General features: G+C 44.8%; 1 protein-coding gene and 1 long non-coding RNA gene across 2 annotated transcripts in view; one reads left to right on the top strand and one right to left on the bottom strand.

Annotated features, from left to right (window-relative positions):
• The window catches only part of LOC121398764, a 146,978-nt gene that overhangs the window by 92,625 nt on the left and 36,042 nt on the right, over window positions 1–18,311 (top strand). The gene's annotated exons all lie outside the window — the stretch shown is intronic.
• fscn2.S (fascin actin-bundling protein 2, retinal S homeolog) overlaps window positions 1,627–18,311 on the bottom strand; it is a 39,384-nt gene continuing 22,699 nt past the window's right edge. The window contains exons 4-5 of the mRNA XM_018238335.2: window positions 14,461–14,628; window positions 1,627–3,128 (exon numbers count right to left, since the gene is read on the bottom strand). Of these exons, the coding sequence (XP_018093824.1) occupies window positions 2,923–3,128; window positions 14,461–14,628 (374 nt within the window). The 3' untranslated portion in view covers window positions 1,627–2,922. The remainder of the gene's footprint in view (window positions 3,129–14,460; window positions 14,629–18,311) is intronic.

The raw sequence follows: 18,311 nt of genomic DNA, 5'->3' as shown, positions 1-18,311 counted from the left end.
GAACATTTTTAAAGCATATTAATACTAAAAAGATGCGGGTTGAGAGTGTTGCTTATTTTAAATAATGGTACCAGTATGGTTGTAACAGATACAGAAAAGGCAAATGTGCTAAATCAGTTCTTTTGTTCAGTGTATACAATAGAGGAGTCGGAGTTCCCTGGCTCACTTCATAGCTGCACTGTTGGCTCAGCTCAATATAGTCATTGGCTGACTCAGGATATAATTTATAAAGCTTTAATAAAAATTAATGTAAACAATGCACCAGGACCAGATGGCAAACACCCCCAGGTTCTAAGAGAGCTTAGTTCAGTTTTAGACAGGTCCCTATTTCTGATTTTCTCAGATTCACTTTCATCTGGTATGGTACCTATAGATTGGAGAAAAGCTGATATCATTCCAATATTTAAAAGGAATTACGATCTCAGCCTGGCAATTATAGACCAGTAAGTTTGACGTATGTGGTGGGCAAATTGTTTGAAAGGCTTGTTAAGGTATCACATTCAAAATTTTGTCCTAGTGAATGTAAGACAAATTTGATTGCTTTTTATGATGAGGTAAGTAAGATGCTGTACAATGGGGGAGCAGTAGATGTGATCTATTTGGATTTTGCCAAAGCATTTGATACCGTGCCCCACAAAAGACTACTTTCTAAACTAAACTGTTGGGCTTCATGAAGTTGTTTGCACATGGATAGGAAACTGCCTACAGGATAGGGCACAGAGGGTGGTTGTTAATGATATATTCTCTATTTGGAGTAAGGTTATCAGTATTGGGTCCACTTTTGTTTAACTTGAACATTAATGAAGGTATTGTTAGTAATATATAAGTGTTTGCAGATGACACAAAACTATCCAGCCCAATTAATTCCATCCAGTATGCAGCATCCTTGCAACAGGATCTTGACAAACTGGCAATCAGGGCAGCTAAGTGGCAAATGAGATTCAATGTTCATAAATGTAAAGTCACACACCTGGGATGTAAAAATATCCAAGCCACTAATTCCCTTAATGGGACTACACTAGGCAAGTCCATAATGGAAAAGGACCTTGGAGTCCTTGTAGATAATAAACTTGGCTGTAGCAGGCAATGTCAGTCAGCAACATCAAGCACAAATAAGGTCTTGAGCTGTATTAAAAGGGGCATTGATTCACATGGGGAGGGGGTCATTATTCCTCTGTATAGAGTACTGGTAAGGCCCCATCTAAAATATGCCATACAGTTTTGGTCTAGGTATAGAGAAGGGCAACTAAGCTGGTAAAAGGTATGGAAAATCATAGCTATGAGGAAAGATTGACTGGACAAATTGGGGTTGCTCATGCTGTAGAAGAGGAACTTAAGGGGCGATATGATAACTATATAAATATATAAGGGGATCATGAGTTTTTTTACAGTGAGAGCTGTGGAGAGAGCGATCTATCTACAAGTATATTTCATAAATTGATTAAGAAAGGAGTCTGCCTCGCGTCAGTACGTACTTGTGTGTAGGTTAGAAAAAGAGATACTCCTTCTTAATCAATTGTGGATTGTTAGAAATTGAGCTGGACGATCTCTGTACAGATTTTATATAAAAACTGGATGATTACTCCAGTTTAGGAGGGGAGGGGAGGTTAATGAATTTATTTAATTTATTGCACTAGCACTTTTACTTAGTATATGGTTCTAATTAATTAAGCTCTGCACATGTGGACAATTAATGCAATATCATAACTCAGCAATTTTAATTAAGACATAGTACGTGGTGTAATCATCCAGTTTTTTTTATAAAAATCTGTACATAGATACTCCAGCTTATTTTTTAACAATCCAGAATTGATTAAGAAGGGGTATCTCTTTTTCTAACCTACACAGGAATACAGGGTTATGGAAGATAGCTGATGCTACAAGTTGATCCAAAGACTAGTCCGATTGCCATTTTGGAGTCAGGGAGGAATTTCCCCCCCTCTGAGGCAAATTTTTTTTCCTTCCTCTAGATAAACTAGTGGTTAGTCAGGTTAAAATAGAGAGTTAAACTTGATGGACGTGTGTCTTTTTTCAACCTAACTTACTATGTTACTATGTTTGTACATGGGATGTGCATTAAACATGGCACCAGTCTGTATTACCACCCACAGAGATCACTACTACACGCTGCACACTGGCACCAAAGTCAGTCAGTGGCGTAACTAGTTGTTACTGGGCCCCATAGCAAATTCAATTTAGGGCCCCAAAATATTTATAAGTTGGCCTATTTTACCAAGATATATTAAAATTGCTCATTAATTAGGGTCTCACTGGGCCCCCTACACTCCTGGGCCCCCCTGCAACCGCAGGGTCTGCTTCCTCTATAGTTACGCCCATGAAGTCAGTGTTTAAAGCCAATAGCTTCTGATATATTTTAAAAATATAAATATATACATATTAAGAAGTTAGCAAGATTTAGAGCACTGGGCAAATGACTTGTGGAAAGCACCCTGAGTTTTAAGATGAGAAACACCCCTGATGTTCAGTGCAGGTAGACTGAAATAGCTTATTGACACTACTGAAGTTCTTTGAGCCCAGTATATAGCTTATTATTATGGGAAGTAACAGGTACATTTAAAATCAGTTTAGATGCTGCATCCTTAGGCCATGCTAAACATTTTTAAAGCTAATATAAATAACAAAAACTAACCATTCCTTTGTAAATATCTAATTAAATGCATAGCCCATCATTTTTTTTTAGACCCTATGTTTTTAGATTACATTACATTTTTGACAAAAATGACAATGATCTAATTTTAAAAAAAATAGCTACTATAGTTAAATATAAACGTATGTATTGGGCTTTGCCCATCTCCCAAAGATCACTTCATGGGTATCTTGGTGCCCCCTGCATTACTCTGCCTTTCTTAGCTTCTTGCACCAAGAGCAACTTATTTATGCCTGAGCAGTACTGAGTGTGCATTAGTACTCCCACAGGGTTGCGCTATTCACAGAATCTGCATCGGCTTTTAAGGTTCCCGCTTGATCGCCACGCAAGTATTTTCCATTCTTTCCCTTAATTGCCACATGGTTGTGCTCCCGAAATTCAAAGAAGAAGTCTTCTGAGATATCTCCATCACTGCAAATGGTGCCATTACTAGAAATGTACCAGAACTTTCCACTCTTACCTGAGGAGAAAATAAAGATTTAATTAATTTAAAGTAGTTGTTCAGCTTTGAGTTAACTTTTAGTATGATGTAGAGCAGTGATCCCTATCCAGTGGCTTATGAGCAACATGTTGCTTACTAACCCCTTGGATGTTGCTCCCAGTAGCCTCAAGACAGGTGATGGGTTTTTGCAAGTTTTGCTTGCATACCAGGTATAATGACAAACAAATCCTTCTGTAGTCTACTTAGGAGCTACTAATTGTTTGCTCACTAACTTGTTTCATACTTGAATATGGCTCGTGGGTAAAAAATGTTGGGGAGAGTGAAATTTTGAGACAATTTTAATTTTTTATTATTTGTGGTTTTGAGTTATTTAACTTTTTATTTAGCAATAACAATACATTTGTAGCCTTACAAAGCATTTGGTTAGTGACCCCCATTTGAAAGCTGAAAGGAGTCAGAAGAAAGAAAAATAATTAAAGACTATAAAAATTAAATAATGAAGACCAATATACCAATAATGAAGACCAATTTAAAAGTTGCTTAAAAGTTTAGAGCAAACGTTTAATATACTAAACATTAACTTAAATGTAAACAATCCCTTTAATGTTCAGCCCAAGTCCCCTGCATGTATCTCCTAATTAAATTTTAGCTAGCCTCACAGACTTCTATAACGCTAATTTAAATGTAAACAATCCCTTTAATGTTCAGCCCAAGTTCCCTGCACTTTTAAAATCCATGGTTATAAAAAGTGGGTGAATTCAAGTAAGTTCTAAAGTTTTCAGACAATGGGACACTGGGAGAAATATTTATTTGATAAGATAAAATGTATCTCCTAATTAAATTTTAGCTAGCCTCACAGACTTCTATCAAGTTTTCATAAGATAAAGCACATGATATGTTTTTTTCATGGAATTAAATATGATCCTATATTCTCTGTGCATACCACAATTTGTTTTATGAGATGGCCTTATATTTTCTGTGTTTACGTGTTGAAAGGAACTTGGTTAATTCTTGTAAGGTACTACTGAAAGCGTTTATAGATCAGTATAAATGAAGTTAAAATAACAATATCCAGTAAAAATATAACACATATTGCTAACAGGGGCTTCAAAAATCCACTTTCACTGGCCAAGCTTATTCCTTACAAGAGTGATGCCCAACCAGTGGCTTACAAGCAATATGTTACTCGCTGACCCATTTAATGTTGCTTCCAGGTTCATAAAAGCAGGTATTCATTTTTGAATTCCTGGTTTGGAGGCAAGTTTTTGAGGCATAAATACCATGCACTACCAATCCCTGAATGCTGCCAGTCCACCTGGTGCCAATCACCGCCCTAATCTGGTGCTCCCTATGAGCTTTTCTCATGCTTGTGTTAGTCCCCAACTCTTTTTACATTTGAATGTGGCTCACCAGTAAAAAAAGGTTGGTGTAAAGGAAATACCTGGTGGTCTAGGGGGCAATGCGCGGACACCCACCATGCTACCAGGGGGAAACCAGCCACATCCTCTTCTGCATGCCAAGTGCTCTTCAGGCAAAACGATCACCAATTCCGGTTTTTGACACGATGCACCGCGTGATGTCATCATGCATTAGCACACAATTCAAATATTTAAAGGGCCCTCGTCTTGTAACTCATTGCCCAACGTAAGGTCTATTTTTTATAGTTCCTGGGTGCATTTAATGTGTGTTCCTGGTCTCCTTTTGACTTCCTGTTTGCCTTGACTCCATCTAGTTTGCTGCCTGTCCCAACTCTTGCCTTGTTTTGACTACTCTCTACTTGGATCCGAAATTGGTGTGTTTGACCTGACCTGTGACCCCAACTATTCCTCCGTCTCCTGTATTTGTACCGCGTTGCCTGACTGTTACAGACCCGGTCTGGCTTTCGACTACGCTTATTGTTCACCCTTTTATTACTTCACGCTTGGTTCCCTTGCTCGCTCAGAACACCCTCCTTGGGCCTTTCACAGTAAGACCTGGCGGTATCCAAGTAGCAGATGGCTTGTCCTGAAGCCAAAATCGGCTGTTATAGATGGAAGAGTGAGCCGCACCCGGGTCCTTGGTGATCTGTTCTGAGTTTGGGATACCCTGTGTTACAGTACGTTGGGCCGAACATGGAAGCTGAAGGTGCTACCGCCCCCCCCCTACAACTTCCGAAGCAATCCTGGTGAGCCTACTTCTGCATTTCGGGGAACAAGAGTCTAAATAGGACCAGTGCAATGTCTGCAGACTGTATGAAAGATTAGACACCATCCAGCAGCAACCGGTAGCTTCCATGTCTGCTCCAGTCTCGCCAGGCAGGCTACCGTCAACTCCAACCATTAACTCTATGGTGGAGCCCAAACTGCCATTCCCGGAGACGTTCAGTGGTGACCAAAGTAGATTTTTTGCTTTTTTGGGAAGCTTGTAAGCTTCACTTCAGCTTCCTTCCCTACTCCTTTCCTACTGAGGAGTCACAGGTTAATTTTGTAATAACCTTGCTGCAAACGGGATACCCAGATTTGGGCATTTAGCCTGTCTGCTAGTGACCCAGCCTGTCTCTGCCTAGAAGCCTTCTTTAAGGCAATGTCTGTCCTTTATGATGATCCTGATCGTGCTGCTTCTGCCGATGCTGCTATCCGTAATCTCAGGCAGGTTAGAGGGCAGGTAGAAGGATTATTGCATGGAATTCCGTTGTGGGCAGTAGAGATGGGCTGGAATGAGACAGCTTTAAAGAGTCAGTTCAGGGTAGGCCTGGCCACGTCTATCAAGAATAGTCTGGTGAATTTCCCTACGAGACAAGTGGAAGATGGCGTTTAATACTCGAGATGAGCATTATGAGTATTTGGTATAAGTGGATCCCTCTGAACAAGATGGTGATGCAGCGAAGTGATCTTTTGCAGTAAGAGTAGAGTTCACCCATTCCTATTAATTGTTTCCTTTATAATGAATATTTGGTAATGCCTTCGGCTTATGCAATACCCCAGCCATCTTCCAAGAACTAGTAACAATATCTTCATGATCTTCTGGGCCAGTATGTTGTGGTGTAGCTAGATGACATCCTGATATTTTCTTCTAGTCTATCTGACCACCGTAACCATGTTCAGGAAGTCCTAAATAGGTTAAGGCAACACCAGCTTTATGCCAAACTTGAGAAATGTGTATTCGAGGTACCCTCCGTACACTTTTTGTGGTACATTTTGTCCAGATGGAGCCAAAGTCCAGGCCATTCTAGATTGGACGCAATCCCTGTCATTGCGTGCTGTTCAAAGGTTTCTATGGTTCACAATTACTACAGGCAATTTATTAAAGATTTTTCCACTTTAGTGGTTCCCATCACTGCACTTGCTAAGAAGGGGCTGATCCTAATACGTAACCAGAAGAGGCATTGATCTGTTAAAGAAAGCATTTGTTTTGGGCCGGTACTCCAGCACCCAGACTCTACACTACCTTTCTTAGTGGAGGTGGATGCTTCTGAGACTGGCACAGGGGCAGTTTGGTCTCAATGACACCCTGTTACCAATAAGGTTCATCCTTGCGCTTTCTTCTCTAGAAAGTTTTCTCCTGCCAAAATGAATTATGACCATGGTAACAGGGAGTTATTGGCCACAAAATGGGCCTTCAAGGAATAGAGACATCTTCTAGAGGGTGCTTGCCAGGATCAGCCCGGGACTTGAACTCTGGTGGTGCTGTTCTGGTTATTTGCAGCACTTACCTCATGAGCCACTGGGGGCTCTCGGGCCTGGTTCTGAACTCTTCTGTTTAACTGTTTTTATTGTTTTCAAATTAAACAAGCAGGATTTCAAACAAAGATCAAAGAACAAAGCTATACAATAAGGCACACCTGTACAACTTGTTGTGGCTAAATGCACAGAAAGAAAATAAAATATAGTTTTTAATTGGTGATGCCACCTAAACACTATACTAGATTACAAACAAGTAAATTAAACCAAAACCAACAAACTAATTACGCTCAGTGAATTTATGTAAGGTCATACAAGGAATGACAACTACTTTTTATGAACACATCAGATTAACCACTATAAGAAAATTATAACTGTAACAAGTCCAGAATACGTGGTTTAAAACTAGAATCAATTTGGTCCCAGAATATTGACCAAGTTTCAGTAAATCTTCTTTTAAGATGGGGTTCTGCTGATTTAATCCTTATCGCTTCTTGCCAGCAGAGTTGATTTAAAAGGGACTGTATATCTGGTAAAGAAGGAGTGGATTCAGACAGCCAATTTAAGAACAACAATTTCTTAGTAGTGGCTGTAAACAACAAAATTAGGTTGAGCAATAGATCACTTAGGGGTTTGGGTCGCCCCGTTGGACTGAGTCCTGGAGAATCCAGATGTAGTAGTACAAATTTTGGGTTTAATTTGGTTCTGAACTCTTGTGTTTAGTGTTTCTGTTATCTGCCTGTTCACAGTATGTTTTCCACCCACCTCGTTTACCCTCATGTGTCTCCCATTCCTAATCACCTTCCCTTTATAAACCCCGCCCTGAGCTTTGCTCAGGGCTGAGTCATTGAATGTATTCTGTTTGTTCCTGAACCTGAACCTGAACCTGAACCTGAACCTTGAAAACCTTGAAAACCTTGAATGCCTTGTTCCTGAAAACCTTGTTACCTTGTTTCCTGAGTGAGTACCTTTTGTTCCTGTGTTCCCCATTTTTTCCCTCACCATGTGGATACCTTGATTAGCCTTTTTTGCCTGTTCCTGCCTTTTGGTTTCTGTGTTCTGACTGCCAATAAACCTACTATTACTTTCATCATCATGTCTTTGCCTCCAATCACCTATGGCTACACCCCTGGGCTCCCACCATATCCACTCCCCATGGAGTGGCTATCCTCGGTTACAGCGGTTCCCCGTTGTGAACGTTACAGAATGACTCAGCCTAACTGCAGGAAGCTTTTGGGAAAGCCCTCCATGCCTTCTGACTCCGTTGTTAAACTGCAACTCCCTTTCGGTGGAGAGGATAAGGCAGAAGACGCTATCCATTTCACTGATGATGTCTGGCAGGATTTTGTCTCCGATGATGACTGGGAGGATTCAGTCTTCGATGAGGACTGGGAGGATCTAGACTCGGATGAAGATGAACTACAAACTGCTATCTGGCCTGTGTCAGATCGGCCACCTCCAGTTTTTTGGCCCTTGTCTCCTCCACAACCTTCTGCTCCTGTGGCAGCTGCCAAACCCAGGTCACCCTCTTTTTCTCTCAGACCTGAACCCCAGTTTATTCGTTTTTCTACGGTTTCCCAGCACCCTCTCCAGTCTCCATCTTTGGTGCCGGCTCTCCAGTCTCCAGCTTTGGTGCCGGCTCTCCAGTCTCCAGCTTTGGTGCCGGCTCTTCAGCCAGTCCTTGCTCCTGTGCCGGCTTCCCAGCCAGTCCTTGCTCCTGTGCCGGCTTCCCAGCCAGTCCTTGCTCCTGTGCCGGCTTCCCAGCCAGTCCTTGCTCCTGTGCCGGCTTCCCAGCCAGTCCTTGCTCCTGTGCCGGCTTCCCAGCCAGTCCTTGCTCCTGTGCCGGCTTCCCAGCCAGTCCTTGCTCCTGTGCCGGCTTCCCAGCCAGTCCTTGCTCCTGTGCCGGCTCCCCAGCCAGTCCTTGCTCCTGTGCCGGCTCCCCGAAAGCTGCCTGTGCCGGCTCCCCGAAAGCTGCCTGTGCCCGTTACCATGCCAATGCTTCAGGTTCCAGCATCCGTGCCTGCAGCCCAGCCAGTTCCAGCCTCCGTGCCTGCAGCCCAGCCGGTTCCAGCCTCCGTGCCTGCAGCCCAGCCGGTTCCAGCCTCCGTGCCTGCAGCCCAGCCAGACTCCGTTCCCGTGCCAGCTCCCAGACGACTGCTTCTTCCTGAGCCAGTTTCTGTACTATCTGCCCTGGCCTCCGGGCCTGAGGACCTGTTTGTCCTGGCCTCCGGGCCTGAGGACCTGTTTGCCCTGGCCTCCGGGCCTGAGGACCTGTTTGCCCTGGCCTCCGGGCCTGAGGACCTGTTTGCCCTGGCCTCCGGGTCTGAGGACCGGCCTGCCCTGGCCTCCGGGCCTGAGGACCGGCCTGCCCTGGCCTCCGGGCCTGAGGACCGGCCTGCCCTGGCTTCCGGGCCTGAGGACCGGCCTGCCCTGGCCTCCGGGCCTGAGAACCAGCCTGCCCTGTATAGTTCCACTTTCCCTGCTACTGGACCTGGTAGGGCGGTTAATCCTGTCTCTATCAGCCAGTTCCAGCCTCCGTGCCTGCAGCCCAGCCAGTTCCAGCCTCCGTGCCTGCAGCCCAGCCGGTTCCAGCCTCCGTGCCTGCAGCCCAGCCGGTTCCAGCCTCCGTGCCTGCAGCCCAGCCAGACTCCGTTCCCGTGTCAGCTCCCAGACGACTGCTTCTTCCTGAGCCAGTTTCTGTACTATCTGCCCTGGCCTCCGGGCCTGAGGACCTGTTTGTCCTGGCCTCCGGGCCTGAGGACCTGTTTGCCCTGGCCTCCGGGCCTGAGGACCTGTTTGCCCTGGCCTCCGGGCCTGAGGACCGGCCTGCCCTGGCTTCCGGGCCTGAGGACCGGCCTGCCCTGGCCTCCGGGCCTGAGGACTGGCCTGCCCTGGCCTCCGGGCCTGAGGACTGGCCTCCGGGCCTGAGGACCGGCCTGCCCTGGCCTCCGGGCCTGAGAACCAGCCTGCCCTGTATAGTTCCACTTTCCCTGCTACTGGACCTGGTAGGGCGGTTAATCCTGTCTCTATCAGCCAGTTCCAGCCTCCGTGCCTGCAGCCCAGCCAGTTCCAGCCTCCGTGCCTGCAGCCCAGCCGGTTCCAGCCTCCGTGCCTGCAGCCCAGCCAGACTCCGTTCCCGTGCCAGCTCCCAGACGACTGCTTCTTCCTGAGCCAGTTTCTGTACTATCTGCCCTGGCCTCCGGGCCTGAGGACCTGTTTGTCCTGGCCTCCGGGCCTGAGGACCTGTTTGCCCTGGCCTCCGGGCCTGAGGACCTGTTTGCCCTGGCCTCCGGGCCTGAGGACCGGCCTGCCCTGGCCTCCGGGCCTGAGGAAATGCCTGCCCTGGCCTCCGGGCCTGAGGACTGGCCTGCCCTGGCCTCCGGGCCTGAGGACTGGCCTCCGGGCCTGAGGACCGGCCTGCCCTGGCGTCCGGGCCTGAGAACCAGCCTGCCCTGTATAGTTCCACTTTCCCTGCTACTGGACCTGGTAGGGCGGTTAATCCTGTCTCTATCAGGTCTATTGCTGTAAGTGGTGGTATTGCTGTCCTGGCTTGCCTCTTCCTGTTTCTAACGGGTGCCTGTGCTCCTGGTCCGCCACCCGTGATGGGTGCCTGTGCTCCTCGTCCGCCACCCGTGATGGGTGTTCAAGCTCCTGGTCCACCACCTGTAATGGGTGCCTGTATTGGTCTTGTCTATCTTCATGTCCTGGCTTCCGACTCTGATGTCTTGGCTCCTAATTCTGCCAATGTTTCTGATCTGGCTCCTGACCCCAGTAGCTTCTTTGTTTTGTTTTCCCATCCTGGTGAAGCTCCTGTTCACGCTTCTGTTTCTGGCGAGGCTTCTGTCCATTTCCCCAGTGTTTGGACTAAAAAGGCTGGGGGGCCATTTGATCCTGAGATCGCCCAGAGGTCAATCCTCAAGAAGCTCCTGTTCTCGTTTCTGGCGAGGCTTCTGTCCATTTCCCCAGTGTTTGGACTAAAAAGGATGGAGGACCATTTGATCCTGGGATCGCCCAGAGGTTGATCCTCAAGGGGGGGGGGGTAATGTCAGGATCAGCCTGGGAACTCTGGTGGTGCTGTTTTGGTCATTTGCAGCACTTACCTCATTGAGCCACTGGGGGCTCTCGGGACTGGTTCTGAACTCTTGTGTTTAGTGTTTCTGTTATCTGCCTGTTCACAGTATGTTTTCCACCCACCTCGTTTACCCTCATGTGTCTCCCATTCCTAATCACCTTCCCTTTATAAACCACGCCCTGAGCTTTGCTCAGGGCTGAGTCATTGAATGTATTCTGTTTGTTCCTGACCTGCCAACCTGAACCTGAACCTTGAAAACCTTGTATGCCTTGTTCCTGAAAACCTTGTTTCCTGAGTGAGTACCTTTTATTCCTGTGTTCCCCATTTTTTCGCTCACCATGTGGATACCTTGATTAGCCTTTTTTGCCTGTTCCTGCCTTTTCTGTGTTTTGACTGCCAATAAACCTATTACTTTCATCATCATGTCTTTGCCTCCAATCACCTATGGCTACACCCCTGGGCTCCCACCATATCCACTCCCCATGGAGTGGCTATCCTCGGTTACAGCGGTTCCCCGTTGTGAACGTTACAGTGCTAAGCATGTTGTCACAGTTTTCATGGATCATAAAAATGTATTATACATCGAATCTGGTAAGCACTTAAAACCTAGGCAGGCCAGATGGGCATTGTTCTTTTGTCATTTCAATTTTGTTATCACATACAGGCCGGAGGAAAAGAATGTTAAGACAGATGCCCTTTCTAGAAGTTTTGTCTCCACTCCTAAGGAAGAATGTGTACCAGAGCCGGGCTAGGCAACTTGGCGGGCCACGGCGCCGGCTCAGTGCTTACGAAACTGAGCTCCAGCGCGCATGTGCGAAACGACGGGTGCAGAAGCGCATTTACGCGAAAGCGACAGTCTAGGAGAGATGGGACCGGACACGGGGTAGGCAAAAGAGCAGCTACGTGCCTGGCGCCCCCCCAGCTTTGCACCCTAGGCACGTGCCTACTCTGCCTACCCCTAGTTCCGGCCCTGACCAGATCCTATAGTGCATATGGAGGTGGTTGTGGCAGCCCGGAGTCCGGATCTGTCTTCCTCCTTCTATAAAGCCCAGATTAATTTGCCACCTAATGTGCCTCCTAAATTGTTAGTTCCAGAAGCCCTTTGTGAGGTGGTTTTGTTGAAAACTCATGACTTCAAGGTAGCTGGACATCCTAGCCGCAGTAAGACTTGCTCACTTCTGTCTCTCTTGTTGTGATGGCCAAGATTGAAACAGGATATTGGTAAATATATTGAGTCATGCCCAGTTTCCAATGTTCTAAACCTTCCAGGTCTTTACCTCAGGGACTGCTATAGTCACTTCCTATTCCTGGTAAACAGTGGACCCATATATCCATGGATTTTATTGTGAAGCTACCTCCCTCCAGAGGGAATACTGTCATTTGGGTGGTAGTGGATCTTTCAGTAAAATGTCTCTTTTTTTCCCCTTCCCATCCTCCCCTCTGCCAAGTCTCTTGCTGAACGCTTCTTATCTAATATATTTAAATATCATGGGGCCCCACTGTACATTGTTTCTGATAGGGGGCTTTTTGTTCTCTCAAGGGGACTGATTTATCTTTCTCGTCTGCATATCATTCTCAGACCAATGGCCAGACAGAACAAATCTGTCTTTGGAACAGGACCTCAGGTGTTATGTTTCCAGTAATCAGTCACTCTGGGCAGATTTTCTTCCGTAATAATGCCTTAATCAGCCACGGAATAATCTAAATTTTTTACTGTTTTTGGCTATAATACTACAGCCTTTTCTTTCTCAGATCAGTCTTATGATGTGCCTGTGGTGAATTATTTGGTTGATCACCTTTCTAAGAGTTCAGAATTCCTTATCTTCTGCAGTGGCCGCTCAAAAAAAATAATCTGATAGACATCTGAAAGAATCACCTCAGGTGGGTGATAAGGCTGGCTATGTTGTGGGAAGATCCAATTGAAAGTTCCTTTCGCCAAGTTAGGGCCTAAATTCATTGGTCTTTTTCAGGTGTCTCAAATCATTAATCCTAGCACTGTCAGGTTAGATCTGCCTCCTGAACTCAAAATCTCTAATTCTTTTCATGTCTCTTTATTAAAGTTGGCTAGTGCTGTACGACAGTCTTTTCCTCCTCCTCCAGTTTCTGTTGAAGGTCAGCCTGAAATGTATTTCTCGGACAAATCTTCCATATTTATTTGTGGTAATGCCTTGCATTAATTGTGTACGCTCTGCTTTAGGGTTAATGTTCACTATGAATGTGAGCCTTCCCAGTTCTTAAAGTATACAACCAGGGTGTTAAGGAATAGTAAGAAAAGACACTGAAAATATTAACTTTAGAGTCTATTAGTGTTTAATTTGTGCATGGGAATCCCTCTGCTAAATGTAAGTACTGTACTATAGCCAGCATCTGCCCACCATTAGTGTTCAGTAACAAGAATCAGTAAGAGCTACCCATCTATTGAGCTCTTATTCATCTGAATATCCTGTATTTATATTGCAACATTTCAAATGTATCTGATACTTTAGGTTAACTCATAACCTGACATCTATCATATTGTTGTATTTGGTGAGAAGGTTGGTAGACTCACATCTTTCTAGGGGTAAGAGACAGTACTTGGTCCATTGGAAAAGCTATGGTCCTGAGGAGAGGTCTTGGGTCTCTGCCTCTGATGTTCAGGCTGATTGGTTGGTAAGGCAGTTTCATGCCAGGTTTCCTAACAATCCTAGGGGTCCAGTAGCCCCCTCTAGAGGGGGAGTAATGTAAAGGAAATACCTAGTGGTCTAGAGGGCAAGCAGGGATGCCTGTGGTGCTCCCGGCAGAGAAGCCCACCGTATCCTCTACTGCACGCAGAATGCTCTTTGTGCAGCCCGCGCTTGCCACTTCCGGGTTTTGATGCGTTGCACCGAATGACGTCATCATGCATTGGTGCGCAATTATAATATTTAAAAGGCCCTTTTCTTGTAACTCATTGCCCAACATAAGGTCTTTTTTATAGTTCCTGGTGCATTTAAAGTGTGTTCCTGATCTCCTTTTGATCTCAGTCTAGTTTGCTGCCTGTCCCGACTTTTGCCTTGTTTTGACTACTCTCTTGGATCGTGTTCTGGACTGCGAAATTGGTGTGTTTGACCTGGCCTCTGATCCCGACTATTCCTCCATCTCCTTTATTTGTACTGCATTGTCTGACTGTTACTGACCTGGTCTGGCTTTCGACTACGCTTATTGTTCCCTGTTCTATTACTTCACGATTGGTTCCCTTGCTCGCTCAGAACACTATCCTTGGGCCTCTTACAGTAAGACCTAGTGGTGTATGAGTAGCGAAGGGCTAGTCCTGAAGCCAAAGGTGGCTGTTATAGGTGGAAGAGTGGGCTACAACCAGGTCCTTGGGGTCTGTTCTGAGTTTAGGATACCCTGCATTACAGTTGGGGACCCCTGCCTTACAACAAGAGGGAGTTCTTGCTGATACTAAAGAAAGAGTATTCATTTCAAGGCCATAACACAGATATTCTGTATAGGGTGGGGCACCAGTTTTTGAAAATTAACGTTGTCTATTAACAAACAGGGAGTACAGCAACAAGTATTATATACATTGCAACCTCAATAATAGAAAACACAGTGCAAAATGCAACTGAGACTAAACACATTGTAATCACATACTGACCTTTAATTTGGTATGCTCCATTATTAAAGATTATCTGAAAGACATCATAGGATGAGCGGTTTGCATCCAACATATTGGAGGTTTTATGGTAACAAACAAAGCCTAGATCTCCCCGCAGTACCAATATAGGTCTGTTAATCAGCTTCAGTATGAATTCCTCATCTTCACCTGCAAAAATACATTGACAGCAAGATAATAAGACATGGCTGTTACATTATTTACAGCCAACCTGTCCAACCTCTAGAGCTATCATATGTTTTAAACAATGTATATGAGCACATAGCTGCCGTCTTAGGTCAAGGTAGCTATGGTCTTCCTACAAATCTAAGCTTGGCTCTATAGATGTACCATTGGGTATGTTTTCATGGAAACTGACTATTCTATTAATATTTCTCATGCATAATTGTGTTCTATATGCAGGTATTCTGGAATGTATTATGTATTCTCTTGTAGACTGCTTACAAGTATAGGCTTTGCTCTCTATAAATTAAAAAATTAGATTTTGTTAATAACCTGATTGCCTGTACTTAATTTAGTTCAACACCTGTCTTTGGGCCTCCAAGTAGATGGTTTCCTCCCACTTTTTTCCACTGAGACTAGACAGAAACCAGTTCCTTCATCAGTGCTGTAACTTTGAAATCTTACGTTTTAAACCGGAAATTCGGCTCCAGTAGCGCAGAGGGCACTATATCACTACTTGAAATAGCGATACAGCCCTCCTTTGACCTGCTCTCATGCTATAGTTTTAATCGGGAGAGTGAAGGGTGAAAGTGGGGGTGGCATTAGAGCTGCTGCCTCAGGTGGGAGCAGCCCTAGGATCACCCCTATGTTTATCACTCTTTCCTTAGCAAAATAATTTTTATGCATTTCACCTTGCATAACTGCTCTCTAAATCTATTTCTCTGGCAAATCTTCCATATTTATTTGTGGTAATGCCTTGCACTAATTGTGTACGCTCTTCTTTAGGGTTAATTTTCACTATGAATGTGAGCCTTCCCAGTTATACAAGTATACAGCCAGGGTGTTAAGGAATGGTAAAAGGCACTGAAAATATTGACTTTAGAGTCTATTAGTGCTTAATTTGTGCATGGGAATCCCTCTGCTAAATGTAAGTATAGCCAGCATCTGCCCACCATTAGTGTTCAGTAACAAGAATCACTAAGAGCTATCCATCTACGAGCTCTTATTCATCTGAATATCCTGGATTTATATTGCAACATTTCAAATTTATCTGATACTTTAGGTTAACTCATAACTTTCAATATCATAATCATTATGATTTCAATATCATCATCATATTGTCAGTTCCAATCATAAATGTATCTTGTGTCAGTAGAAACACAATACATTTGGCATCTCGGAGCACAAATATTGGTCTAAGCATCAGTTGTAAAAGTTTTAGGCTAAACTACACTGGAGATTGTGTAGTATGTACTGGATCAACAGAATGCATCCTACAAACAATGTAGTCACATGGGTCAAAATATAATGGGACAGATACAAAAATGACATGCCATGTGACGTGAAACAACTGATGGAGATGAACACTGCATGCTTTGTCTTCATCTGACAAGGTAAAATCTTATGGTGGCTGAAATACAATGAATGTGTAATAAAAATACCTTGCCCTGCAGTCTAGTGGTGCGGCGGGGATGCCCGCCACGCCGCTCCTCTTTCCTCTGTGTGTCGGCTTCCTAGTGTGCGCGTGGCGCGCACTCCTGTAATTTATAGGCGTGATTACGTCGGCGCGCAATGGCGCGAAGTTTAAATGTTTTTTAAGGGCCAGTTTTTCTGTAATCATTGCAGAGCCTTGTGCTATTTGTCTGCTTTCTTCTGAACCTGTTTGATTCCTGTTGTGACCCCTGCCTGGCTATTTTGACTATTCTGACTTCTGGATCCTGACCTTTGCCGGCTTACGACTACTCTTCTGTTTAACCCCTTGATTGATCACCCGGTTTTGACCCTTTTGCTTGTTTGACGATCCTTGCTATCTGCCTGCCTGCCTCGACCCAGCCTGCCTGACTACGATTCTGCCTAATCCTTTGTACCGTGACCTTTGGCCCAAAAAGACTCTGCTAACAGCCGTGCCCCTTTGCCAGCCAGAACATCTCGCCTTGCACCTCTCGTTAAGTCCAGGTGGCACCCAAGTAAGCTGAGGGCTCCTCCCGAAGTCCAACGGTGGTCACACTACTGGTAAAGCCGAGCCAAGACCAGGGTACTTGGCACTTGTTCTGGTATCGGGTGCCGGCCGTGACATTATGTTGGATGTAGATGCAGGAAATAACCACACCATCTGACTTCTGATCTAATTTGTTTACTTTATAGCTATGGGGATCAGATTTTGTAGGATCTAAGGCCAAGGGTACACTTGGCTGATTCTGAGCCTGCATGTCTGAATAGACTGGGGAGGGGATTCTGCATATGTAAAATGTATACTCAAGAGCTGAAATACACTCCATATACCCAGCCTGACATAGTGATTCCAGGTGCAGGCACAGAAAAATTCTGATTCAAGCGTAGCGGCTGATTCTTAAGCCACTGCTTATCGAAAGGCTGTGAATCAGCCCAATGTGACCTTGGCCTTAGTGTAAAATGGTTTTCATTATAAACAGTCTTATTGTTGTCCGATTTTTTTTTTTTTTTTCTGGTCAGAGTTTTAAATAGGAAAATACAATTTTTTTTTGTAGAAAAACAGGTTTATTATACCCGAGGCTGCTAAAAGTCTGAATAAAAAAATACTTCTTACCAGTGATAGAACAGATTCAAAAATGATATACCACCTACCTATATAGCACACCTCCCCCTTGTATGCTTTGTCTTTTTTCTGTCCTCGTCAGTAAGAAGGATTTGTTTGGAGTCTTTGGAAGCTCTATATTTTTATTTTGTGGCTCATGAGGACCCATATTTGGGATCCCATACCTGGGGAGTTCAGCCTCTCTCCCTGGTAGGACCTAGCAAAGCACTTCCTTATAGAGGAGGTCAGCGGGTCGGACCCCCGTTATTAGCAGCCCAGGGGTCATTGATTTTCACCACCCAGCTTATCTGGAATATCCAGTGCAGGGATTTTGGTTTAGCCGTGTTTTTAAACCGGCAACAGGGTGGCACTTAGTTAGTTTCAGAAATTTTTGCGTTCCAAGCAGCGGGGTCTGACGTCAGAGGCACCTGGTGTCACGCCAGCGTCTGTCTATTCACTGGCATAATAGAGCCGCTTTCTTTAGGCGTGTGTTACTGAATGGATGCTGGCGTCATAAAAAGGCGACTTCCAGCAGGTGACTTTTCTTCTGGCGCCAAATTCAATGGAGAACTTTTCTTCTTTGCGAGCAGTAAGTTTTCTAGCCTTTATTTAAGGGTTAATCCTGTGTTTTCTTTTGATTATCACAGAGGTTTTTATTGTTTGTTAGGCAGATATGGAAGATCAAGTGCCAAATAGCCCAGAAAATGCTACAAATGAAAATAGGAGGTGAGTCACCTTACAGTAACTTTGTAGTGTTGGTTAGGCAGGCAAAAGAGTGCTAAAATTATTTGTTTTCTCCACAGTGTGTCGTCCCCCCCCTAGAAAGAGGACCAGTAAGGAGAAACATAAAAATTGTGTTTTGATAGTCCAGCAATGAAGCATTCTAAGTTGTGTCAGAGATGCACAAGAAGGTTGTCGGGTCAGCAAGCTGATACAGCAGATGTTATACACTGGATAAAGGAGGTGGTAACAGAAGGACTTAAGTCAGCTAAAAAATCCAGAGAAGAAATGGTGTAGAGCCCAAAACAAGAGTCTAGAGAGAATTCTCCAAGATGGGAAGAAAGAGAGATTTCAGAGGAAGAGGAGACATTGGAGGAAGAAAGTTTCTCTAACTTTG

Source organism: Xenopus laevis, chromosome 9_10S (genome assembly GCF_017654675.1).
Source record: "Xenopus laevis strain J_2021 chromosome 9_10S, Xenopus_laevis_v10.1, whole genome shotgun sequence".
Taxonomy (NCBI): domain Eukaryota; kingdom Metazoa; phylum Chordata; class Amphibia; order Anura; family Pipidae; genus Xenopus; species Xenopus laevis.
Note: the sequence above shows the minus strand (reverse complement) of the source record. Positions and strands in the feature narration are given on the sequence as shown.